Source organism: Fundulus heteroclitus, chromosome 4 (genome assembly GCF_011125445.2).
Source record: "Fundulus heteroclitus isolate FHET01 chromosome 4, MU-UCD_Fhet_4.1, whole genome shotgun sequence".
Lineage (NCBI taxonomy): Eukaryota > Metazoa > Chordata > Actinopteri > Cyprinodontiformes > Fundulidae > Fundulus > Fundulus heteroclitus.
This window is the reverse complement of record NC_046364.1, coordinates 33,995,699-34,007,829: the sequence shown is the minus strand read 5'-3', so window position 1 is coordinate 34,007,829 and position 12,131 is coordinate 33,995,699. Positions and strand designations below refer to the sequence as shown.

General features: G+C 41.0%; 1 protein-coding gene across 1 annotated transcript; it reads right to left on the bottom strand.

Moving 5' to 3' along the window:
- Window positions 1–955: 955 nt before the first annotated feature.
- On the bottom strand, window positions 956–4,376 carry foxf1 (forkhead box F1). The gene is made up of 2 exons (XM_012855100.3): window positions 2,924–4,376; window positions 956–2,008 (listed from the first exon to the last, which is right to left on the bottom strand). The coding sequence occupies exons 1-2, from the start codon at window positions 3,900–3,902 to the stop codon at window positions 1,845–1,847; spliced, it is 1,143 nt and encodes a 380-aa protein (XP_012710554.1). The 5' UTR covers window positions 3,903–4,376; the 3' UTR covers window positions 956–1,844.
- Window positions 4,377–12,131: the final 7,755 nt, after the last annotated feature.

Below are 12,131 nucleotides of genomic sequence, written 5' to 3'. Positions count from 1 at the left end.
CCAGCAGAGCCGTGAACCTCAGCAGAATGTCATCAGTTAGTTAAAGTGCCGTTGCCCTGCTCAGGCTGCGCTCCGTGGTATTTTCGCTGGGGTTCAGTCAGTGGTCATGTGAGATATCAGAGCAACCAAATGGAGTGCGTTGCTCTCTGCCACGAGGATGCACGCCTGGACACCACCACCGGCATGTCCTGCAGATTAAGATGAGGGGAACAGAACGGAGCTGTGGCTCTAGATCATGGGACGTGTGAATCTTTTCTAGAACCGAAAGCGCAGTAAGCATCACTGCAGTTAATTCACAGGACGGAGCGACATAGGTAGAGGAACAACTGCAGCATCCAAAGATAAAGAATGACACAAGAGTGTTAAGAATTTTTCTTTCACCTATGATTTCAGGTCTACATTGATTTTATTATAAAACATGCAGGTCTGCACACATTCCTTATTTAGGTTGATTTTAATAGCATGGTGACCTTTTTAGTAATTAAAGAGTTTTTTTTTAAATCCTATTTTTATTAATCAGTTTTGATATATATATATATATATATATATATATATATATATATATATATATATATATATATATATATATAGATATAAATTAAATTTTGGAAAGTTACAATGCACTGATATTAATTTTTGCTTGTTAGAGTAAAAACGTTGAATTTACAACCATGTGACTCATCATGAGGAAGTATAAGGAACCATTTTCTATATTACCAGAATGAGAGTACATGTTCTGTGCATATTGTATTTAACAATGGCTGACTGATTAAATATGCCCAACATTTAAGTCAAATTACTTATTTAAGAAGTCCTGATTTTTTAGGAAGAATGGTGCATCATGCAAAACGCATCTTGGTTCCCGGTGGCCACCGTCTGTCACACGCACATGAAATGTCTGTAAAACGCAAGACAAGCTCTCGTTTTATGGATTTAGAAGCTCAAACAAGCCCTCTGAATTCGGGTGGTTTTATTTTCATAAAAAAAATGAAACATCCAGCTCACATAGGAGGAACCCTCGCTGTTTTTCCTGATTATAGCCTATCTACACGAAGTGATGAAAGTAATAGTCCACGTACATTTGACACAAACGACACAGTGCTTACAACATGTCCTTAATTTTCCTTTTTTTTTTTTTTAACCAATAACAAACATCTTGACAAATATTGCCAGTAAAGCACGGAACTCCTTGGCCAATTCGCCTGAAATTGAAAAAGCAGGCCTAGAGAATAAATAAAAAGTTGCGCTTATAGGCTATTCAAAAAGTGCCATTTTTTTTTTACATAGTATACAGTATGGACGTACAGTATATAGGCCTATGTAATGTCCATAATTATTCAGAATTCAACGCTGGGCGTGTTTTTCCAGCTAATCTGTCAACACAATAGGAATTAGAAATAATAATAATAATAAAAAAAAAAAAACTTTAAACGGAGAAAATGAAGGTGTGCATATTTTACAAAATGATTAAACATGTGAGAAGTGAGAAGTCATCCGGTCTGCAGGACGAAGTACCAAACAGCAAGTTTCCTTTCTTGTTTTGTTTTTTATGCCACTTTGAAGGTATGGAAAAGTTTGTTTCGTTATATATTATTATTATCATCATCATTTTATTATTGTGTGGCTTCAGCCGTCTGGTCTCCAACAGCACAGGGAAGTAGTCCGGTCCACAGGAGGCAGGGATCTCTCTCTCTCTCTCCTCACAAAGTCTCTCAGTGGTGACTTCTTTTTTTTATTATTTTCAGTTCCTGTCCTGCTGCCTGCATGGCTCCAGTCCGAGTGACTCAGACACACGCACGCACGCACACACACACACCGTCCATACGGCCTGACCCCGCCGGGGATCACATCACGCACGGCTTGATGTCCTGGTAGGAGACCTGCTGGTGGTGGTAGTAGGAGCTGTTTCCCGGCGAGTGCATGGCGGAGGAGGTCATGGCGTTGAAGGAGAACACGAACTCCTTTCGGTCGCACATGCTGGGAGACTGGGAATGGTACCGAGGAATACCTGCCGGGGAGAGGATGGAGACCATTAAAAAAGAAAAAATCACAAATGTGGTATCATCAGCTCAGATTGTTCTTTGCAGATTTATTTCCAAATAAAACACCAATGATGAACACCAATTTAGTTTAGGCTTTCTAAACATTAAAATGATAATAATAATAAAACCCACATCATTTCACGTTGAAATTTTTGTTTTAGGCTACTAATTAATCTTGTACACGTATTAGTAATTTATCATTAAGTGAAACACGTGTTGTTGATTTTTTTTTTTATTCCTTTCTCACAGAGCTGAAGTCCATTAAGCGAGCAGGATGAAGATTGTCCAAAGCAGAGGAGGGCCCGCGGGGTTCTAATTGACAGCGGCGCTCTTGCACGCCAGTCCCGGAGGACTGGGAGCCTCGGGGCAAGGCTGGCTGGACCGAAGCGCGCTGTTTTTTTCTTTTTCTTTTTGTTTGTTGTTTTATAGCGCAGCGATTGGCACGCATCTCAGCCTTAGTCTTCTTTATCACAGCCATAAAATATACAGCAAACATATATTTGTCATTCAAGTTTTGTTTAATTAGGAGCTAAATTGCAAGTGGGTTAACTTTAGAAGATTATAATTTGGGTTTATTTCCCCTAATGACCTTAATCTACGCTGTGCGGTAAAAAAAAAAGAAGAAATAAAAGAGTAGCAGAGATATTGTTTGACTCCAAAAATAAACGCAGAGCAGCGTAATGCACTGCGCTTATTCGCCACGGGATTAACCTATCCCCGCTTTTCATTTAGCCTATAAAATATCTACTTCTTTCTTGTGAATTTTATCTTTCGTCCTATGTGTGGCGTTTTTTTCTTTTTCTTTTTTTTTTTTTTTACTTGTTTCCTGTGTGGCTTTCTGTGGCAGCGTCGCCGAGTTTAACATGGAGCTTTAAGCGTACCTTGTAAGTCTGTGGTGCTGTGTCCGTTCTGGTGCAGGTACGACTGGTCCAGCGAGTGCGTGGGCAAGCTCGGCTGCAGGCTGTTGGCCCCCGGGTTGCACGGAGACAGCGGCTGCTGCTTGATGTACGACGCCCCGTTGTTCAGCGAGGCCGGCGGAGCCGAGGCCCACGCCGAAGCCGAGCTCGAGTAGACGGGGTGAGGCTCCATGACTCCCCCGCTGGTCAGCAGCGGGGAGGCGGAATTGTCGTGGTGCGCGTAATCGCTTCCAGTGGACCCCGTGCAACTTCCCATGTAGGAATGTCCACTGTTGGTAGACAAGTGCGACATGGAGTGGCCGGAGAGACCCATCCCGTCCATGTTACCTGCCAGGTGTCCATTCATCATCCCGATCCCGCTGTCCAGGGACAGGCTGTTGGGCGGGCACGACAGGCCGCCGCCGCTCCCCTGGTAGTTGTACGCCTCGGGAATGTGGTTGAATCCCAGACCGTTCATCATGCTGTACATGGGCTTCAGCGCCTGGCATTTGCGCCTGAAACCCCTGGGTCTCCTTCTGAAGGAGCCCTCCTCGAACATGAACTCGCTGGCCGGGTCGATAGTCCAATAGTGGCCCTTCCCCGGTCGGCCGAGGCCCTTGGGCAGCTTAATGAAGCACTCGTTCAGGGACAAGTTGTGGCGCACGGAGTTCTTCCATCCCTGGTAGGAGCCCCTGAAGAACGGGAAGCGGCTCTGGAGGAACTGGTAGATCTCGCTGAGCGTCAGCCGCTTGGTGGGAGAGCTCTGGATGGCCATGACTATCAGCGCTATGTACGAGTACGGGGGCTTCTCTGGTCGCCGGATCCCCGCGTTTGTCTTCTTGGCTTTCGTGGCGGAAGAGCCGGTTTCCATCACCACCGTCTGTCCGTGCGGCTTCTCCGGCGCGGACATGGGGCTGCTCTGGGCAGGAGGCTGCGCTGGGGGCTGCTGGACCTCTGCCGTCATTAGTTTGCCTGGATTCAGTCTTCGAGATGTCAAAGAAAAAGATAAGTCTCCACCTATGATTACCAGAAGTTTTGACAACACTTCCCTGGCATAAAGAGATGAGGGGAGAAAAGGAAAGAAAAAAAAAAAGAAAAAAAGACCCGAAAAGCCAAAAAGGGGGGCGATTATCTTTTAGACGCTGCCTCGTTGCTTCTGGTTCAGTCCCGTTTGGTGTCTGGAGCCGAAACCGTTTATTTTTTTTTTTTTCTAAAAAAAAAAGGCGACGTCCGAAATGGGCCACGGAGCAGGACAGGAGCCGCTTTCCACTTCGGTCGGTGTGTTGTCGTGCGTCCGCGGAGCTCACTTTTTACTTATCTGTAGCCATCGGCGCATTGGAAGCTGTAGGGCTTGTCATCCCAATGTTGGGGGCCCGCCCAGTCCCCTCCTACTCCAGTGGTGGGCTGCAAGCATGCACATCTGCCTGCATGCGCTCACTTTCCTGTAAAAACGCTCTTATATCTCTCACACACACACACACACATGCATTTTTGGTTATCTGGAGCAAATTGATTGATTTAATCACGATGCAAGACCCTAAAAGCTAAAGTAAAAACAATGCCTTTGCCTCAGCTGCAGATTTTTATTATATTGTTTTCACATTTTTGAAGTGATTATTTTATTATTTTATTTTATTTATTTATTTAGCTTTTAAGCTTGAATATTTTTGATTAAAAAATGCAAGTTTTCATTCTTAAACGCGCAATCCACGCGGCTCATTTTCCTGGTGGCGTGTCCGTGCGTCTCTTTGACGCTGCTGCAAGAAGGACACTTAATTTACCCTATATTAAAAAAATAAATAAAATAAAACATAAAAAATAAAGATAAAATTAAAGCATCTATTGGACAACATGCTCCTGGGATTCAAAACCTGCCTCCTGATTTTGGTAAAAGATAGTCAGGAACATGGGCAGGATGTTTATGCAGCAAAATGTAAACATTTCCCCCTGGCCTTCTTTAAAATACATTTTAAAAAAGCAAAAGCCTCGTTAGATCAGCTAATTCTGGACAAACCGATGCGACATGGCCAGAAGATGCGCTTCGTCCTCCGGCAAGCTATGTCGGACTTTTCCCCCCTCTCTTCTTTTACAAATGTATATTGTTTGTGCAATGCAGTCATAATATTTACGCAGGGACGCGGGAGGAGTGAGGTGGAGACTCAGCCGAGCTGGGAGCGCACAAACTCGGACGGGAGACTTGAGATCGACTCCTGCAGGGAAGAGAACCACGGACTGGTCCGGGATCCGAGGTAAGGATTTAACGGGCTCACAGGAAGGTCGGCGGTCGCTTTAAAGATGTGCCACTGCAAGAGGGGGAACTTGGCTCCATACCCTTGTTAGATAAAATGACGGTAAACGGGGGATTGAAATAGGCGTGAGGCTCTATTAACTTCAAACTAATCAGATGAGGCTCGTGTAGCCTATGTGTGTGTGTGTGTTTGTGTTTGTTTTAACATTGAACTGTGGCATTAGGTCGTTTTACTCCAGCTGGGCGGGAGATCAGTGCATATAGCCTAAAACTGTTGACAGTGAGTTGCTTATTGTTCCCAGGAGATCGCAGTTGGCCGCAGCCTTCAATTTCTCGAAAATCTGTGAGTTCGGTTAACCTTTTCCGTTGGGTTGTTTATGTGATTTTTTTTTGGGTGAAAATCACACTTGGGGTAGCCTAGATATAACGTGACTGAAAATGAAAAAAATATAAAAATAAAAATCTGGCCTCAACTACCCGGTCAGCGTCTCCTCCTGTGCGTAAAGCTTCTCATTGGTGCTCTGTAGACAACAGATTTACATTGTGCTTGCCTCAGCTACCTGACCTCTCAGTTGCTCTGAATGCGACCGGCTGCTTCACAGACGCAGGGTTTCCATTGTAGAAATAGGAACATATATTAGCAATCACGCACGACAGTTTTTTTTTTCCTACGTAAAGATTTAAAGTCACGGAGAAACGCACGTATGTATCACTGATTCCGCTCCCTGCTCGCAATGAGAGGCGCGTATTTATCAGTGAAGCAGACCACCCAGCGCGCACCGGGGGCAGGCAGGCGCGCTCCCGTGCTCCCCTCTGCCCACTGCATTTAATTACCGCTGATGACTTCATTCCATTAAGGCTTTTCCCCTCTCTCACGCTCAGTCGCCTCATGTCATATTACTCCAAAAGGAGAAGGCATGTTTAGATGTTTTTTTGCTCATGCGTCGGAGGCCAGCTTCCAGAGCCGGCCCAAGAGTGTATGCGGTCCTGATTTAGGCTTTCACATGCGGGGCCCGCCGGAGGTCAAGTCCGCAAGCCACCACGGCGCCTCTTTTGTTTTGTACTTTGATCATTTTTGTATTTTATATTTCACATGTAGTTTTAAATCCAACCAGAGAGCGTGAAATAATTAGGCAGAATTAAAAACTCCTGGCTGGATAATTACACCAATCGCTTCACATTATGAAATGGATGACACGTGGGATAAAGTGCCCATTTTAGACATTTTTATCTTCAGGTGAAGTAAAAATGTAAACCTTATATATGTAAACCTTATGTAAACCATATGTAAACCTTTCTAAAACGCAGATAGGAGAGCCCGTTACTTTTCATTGTTCTGTAACTAAACAATGACATCAAGTAATCCTTTTGTCTGCTAATATATTGAAGTGGATTGTCTTATAAATTCTAAAGTTAGGTTAAAGGGAAAACAAACGCTTAGTTGATCAGGACATGTCATTTAATTCAAAACAATTTTATAGTAATAAGGTTTTCCAAAGATCATTGAAAAATGATTTTAACACAGCAACTGTTGATGTTTGGGGTGCTTGCGCAGGAGACCGGCAAGACTAGCTATGCTAAATAATTAATAGATTTAATAGATTTATTCTGTGTGCATTTTTGCACACAGAATAAAGTCCAATCAGATATATTGAGCAATGTTCATAGAATTCTATTAAATGTTCAAACTTTTATCTATTATTTGAACAGCTATGATACTTAAAGTGAGATAAATTCATAGTAGACATATCTGTTTAATAGGTAAATCAAGCTAGGAATGATTCAGATTTTAGGATATCACTGAAAGCTTTTCAGATTCCTTTTAAGTTTCTGTTTAAGCCCCTGCAGCGGCTTTCCCAAAGGCTGCATCTGAATTTAAAAGTGTGAAAAATATACACAAGCAGCTTGATGCACGCATTTTATTTTTCACAACGATGCATGAACAGAAAGCGAACAAGCTCATCAATCCATAGACAAGTTTCCTCCGGGCTCCAGCAGCGGCCTTCAGCAGCCGCAAAGCGCACTTGTGCATGGGGCCGGCCCTGTCGGTTTCTGGAACCTTAAAACGTTCATCCGTCAGTGTTGGATGATGATTTGTTGCTCCCTGCTGCCTTCACCTTTACCCTGTTTAAGTTGTACGTTCAGCAGAGGTCATTCATTAGTGACACGACCAACGTGTTTAACAGTTGGAGCCAGATTCTTCCAAAAAGGAGAACCCTGCCATGAGATAGTGGGTGAGCAGATAGATCAGCATGTTCCTCACGGCACGCAGAGCTTTGAGAGCCGAGGTCAGAGCTTCCCCGTTGGCTCCGTCACAGACGAAGTCCTGCGCTTTTCCATGACGTCCCAGCATGAAATATTTGACAGCGCTGCACCCTCAGGAATGCTCAGTCTCTTCAGTTCAGGTGCGCCAGCAAGCGGGCATCACAGTCCTCTGAAACACAAGACTTAAACCAAAAAAGAAAAAAAAAAAGGTACATTAGATTAACTAACGTATGACTTTGGGCCCTTTCATATAATCGAATTGTTTTAGTCTGTGAAATTATTATATTATTATTTAAAAAAAAATCTCAGCCCAGAAACTCTCAGCAGCGACACCAGAGGGTGGTGGGTGGTGGAGTGGGAGGGGGGTTCAGGGGGACAATGACCACCCCTTTAAATCTGCAGCCTCCTGCCACTGTACGCCCCAAGCGTCATGCTTTTAATGCATAATTTTAAAAGAAAAAAGGGAATAAACCCGTGGGAGTTGCTACATTAGAAAATCAGGACACCCGCGGTATGTTTAAATCATGTCCACTAAATTATGTGGGGGACTAAAACCCAAGTTCTCACATATGAAATCAGCAGATTTTTGGATATGCGTGCTTGAAAACATAATGTTAGCGTTTCAAGTCGTTTAAAAAAAGCCCTAGGAGGAAGATTTCTTTAAGAAAACATATATTTCTCTACTCAAAATCTCATGTTCATCCACAGCATCCTGTATCTAAATATAACTCGTGAAATTATTTAATAAGGGTATTGGTGTGCTATCCCTATTACCAGAGGAACCCATCTGCCCCTTACATGACTTTTATGACATATGGGAACATAAAGGATCATCTGAGCCTGCCTGGCCAGCCTTATCTTTCAAATTGACACAAGCTACGAAAATACCGATGCCGATGAAACACAGATTCAATATTAGCAGTGGTCAGCGAGACACTTTTGGACCAACAGCAACACTTGGCTCGGCTAAACCCGCACCAGCATTTTAAGTGTTAGGCATAAATTGAGATTTTCATCCACCGAGCATCACGTCTGAGTAATAGTTTCAACAGTTTGTCTCGTGGGTGGTGAAAGAGGGCCTCAGAGGGTCACCGAGGGGCCGCACAGGCTTTGTTTGGAGGACAGCACTCCAGAAAAATCAATCAACTGGGCCGGAGTCGGTCCGAACTGAACTTGAGTCAAGTTTTGGGAGAAAGCTTTACTTCTGAGGTCAACACAAAGAGGTTTTCTCAACCAACATCCTAAGGCCTGAATTTAAAAAGTGCTTGATCCTAACACGATCAGTATATTGGGTGCATTGGTATGTTTTCTTAATAATATATACATGTATTTAAAACTTATTGTTAAATTCAATTAAATACTCAGAAGGATGACATTTTTAACCAATATGAAACGGGCTCTACATTTCCATCAGAGGGCCTGCAAGTGGTTTGAAAATTGCTGTGCATACTCTTAAGAATATTCTTTCAATAATTTAAAGCTTGGGAGGACAGTAAGATAGAAATGGAGAAGATGTTGGGTAACACAGAGAACTCTCCGGTACTTTGTTTTGCGCAGAACTCACAAGTCTTTAAAAAAAGGAACAAGTTTGGACAAACAAATATCCTGCGGATTCCTAAAGTCACATTAATACACAATATGTGAAATATTCAATCGAACGACATATTTTCATGGAACAATTACGATGTAAATGATTCAGGTATTTTTTTTATTTTTTATTTTTTGCCTCCTGAGCCTGAGTGTCGCCTGCAGCTCACTCAGCATTGTCACTTTAATTGAAAACAGTGTAATGTCGACGCGGGTCCCCCCCTCATCACTTTCCCTGCGCGCAGTAGGTGGCCGTGTATATTTTGGTTGAAGTGCTGTTTATGTGATCGGGAAGGGACGGGGCTGCGCGCAGACCGCTGATTGCGCGCATTGGGTCGCTGCGTGAATTTGGAGCGGGTTTGATGGGCGCCCCGGCGATCACCCGCAGCTTTGATGCGCTCATTTCTTTTTTCTTCTTCTTCTTTTTTTTTGCGCACCCAAAACAGATATTTGCATCGTTCTTCGTTGTTTGCCACTACGCAGAGACATTTTTACGGTGGCACTTTTTGATTGATGGTCATTTTCGGATGACAAATTGCCCAAATAAGAAAGAGGTGGAGAATGGGTTCAGAATTTAAACTAAAAGTCTTAAGAACTTAAAGGTTTGCGGGATACTTTTAGGTCCTTCGACTTGGAAACATACACACACCCTGTCTCTGTTGGACTTGCTGATTTTTAACTCAAAATGTCCCACGGGGAGGTGGTGACGTTAACATCGTTTTCCAGGTCTCGTCTAAAAATCAACCAATTTAACGCTGATTCTTTTATGCTTAATTAATTCGTAAATTAAAACACATAAAAAGAAGTCCATCTGGTTCTACAATATCTCGTGGAGTTTATAATATTTTAATATTATATTTAAAGAAAAAAAGAGTTGACACGAACATATTTAGCGTGCGGGCATATTCGTGACAACAGCTTAAGAAGTTGCGCAATGAAGAATGAAATAAAACCCATTTATTCGTTATTCTGAAGCGAGGAAACAACTAAATGAATCAGTCTTTATTTGTAATGGCACTTTCCATTCAGAACGAGATCAACACAAGGTAAAAAAAATGAAAGACAAACCAAACCAAAACAAATAAAGAGCAAAACAAGCTTAACACGTGGAGGGAAAACACATAATGTACAGAAATGCATAGCTGACAGAGGAGACCTGAAGTTTAAGGGACTGAGGAACCATAGCTGCGTTAATGAGAAAGAGACCCTAAAAAAACAAAAAACAAATTATAAATAACTACAACAACTTATAAATGTAATAACAGTGATAAAAGCAAAAAAGTACAAAAAAAAAAATATCAAAACAAAGATTGAATTAAATAAGACAACTGAATTAGGAGCAATTATTCTTAATTGCTAATGGTTGGCAGGGGTTCATTCCTGCTCACCTTTCCAGCTGCGATCAACAGTTATAGCAATCCCAATGGGCAGCCAATACTCAAAGAAAAAAAATTGTATCATAAAGAGATTTGACCCCCCCAAAAAAAATAAAAAAATAAAAATAAAAATCACATTTACACATTGAAGTTGAGAGCTGTTGGGGAAATGAAACCAGAGTCAGATGATGAGGTGAAATGTTCTCTGAAGAGCTCTGAACTTTGGTGCTTTTATTTATATTGGTCAAGCTTTTTTTCTTCTTTTTTTAAAAAAATGTAACATGTATTATTAAACCCGAAAATTTGGCTAATTTTCACAAATAGGAGCATGAGAACCGGAAGCCTCCTGATCAACATTACTTCACAAATGGTCCCCAGTGTGACAAAAATAAATATTTGATATCCTATTTTTGGAATCACTTGTTTGTGTCAAAATCTTAATGCAGAAAAGTACATTAACTTATAGATGACGGTGTTATTAAAGAGAAAGTCTTTTCTATATTCAGCACCACATATACAGCACCACCACATAAATGAACACGACGGCCGCAGACGGGAGGACTTGGCAGGTCCAGAGTTTTTACAAACTCCCAACCGTCCAGATGTGGTTAACACTTGGAGAGAAATGTGTCATATTCTTTCATTGCTTATACCTGTTCATAAGAAACTCAACTCATGCTTCTCTGGTCAAAAAGAGAAAAAAGTAGCTACACAAAAAAGAAAAATAATAATGCAGAATAAACACTTTTGAAACCTGATAGCTCAGAATAAAGGGACAAAAAGTAGCTAAAGGTGGATCTCACTAATCGTTTTTTTTTTTTAAGTAAGAAGGATAATTTGTACTTGGGTGTGTAATTTTAATTTTATAAGCTTTTGGAGAAATCAATGTATTTATTTCAGCTTCAGTTTTGGTTCATATATATATATATATATATATATATATATATATATATATATATATATATATATATATACACATATATATATATATACAGAATACAGACATGTATGTATATACACACACATATAAGCTATAAGATGTGTAAAAATATCAGGCTGTTTTAGGAATTAGTAGTCACGCTTTTACTATAACGCCTTGTGATCTCTCAAGATTTTTTTCCCCAGCTAATTCAAGTTTCTCGAGATGATTTTGACTAAATTTGTAGGTTCCTTCATGCTTACCATTTGCGTGTGGTCTTCAGATCTGTGTAATTGATGAGGGCTGTGAACGCAAATGATTGGTTGCTTTAGTTTGAAAAAGAGGGGGGGGGGGAAACGCCTTTAAAGCTTTATTCTAATGTAAAGCAGGACATTTAAACTGGCACAGTTTTTGGGTTGTAGGACAACAAAACACTTTGATTTCTTATGATTCCACTATTTTTAGGTTTCTGAGATCCAGCGTGATAAGAAAGTATTAACGCATCAAACTTAGTTGCAGGTCCCAGTTGATTTTCTACATGTCATTTGTTTGAGTAAAATGAGAAATATTATAATCCACTGAGATATATATATATATATATATATATATATATATATATATATATATATATATATATATATATATATATATATATATATATATATATATATATATATATATATATATATATATATATAAGATATAAATAATAATACAAAAACAACTTTTTTTTTGTCTAACAAAGCATAACAAAGAGAGAGAGACGACTTCTTTCCTGTCTGATCGTTTTAGCTGCGG

Bases quoted from the DNA above. Each gene is read 5' to 3' on its own strand.
- foxf1 (XM_012855100.3), bottom strand. From the start codon at position 3,902: ATGACGGCAGAGGTCCAGCAGCCCCCAGCGCAGCCTCCTGCCCAGAGC. The intron at 2,009-2,923 runs GTACGCTTAAAG...TCTCCCCGGCAG, and splicing joins CAGCACCACAGACTTACAAG to GTATTCCTCGGTACCATTCC.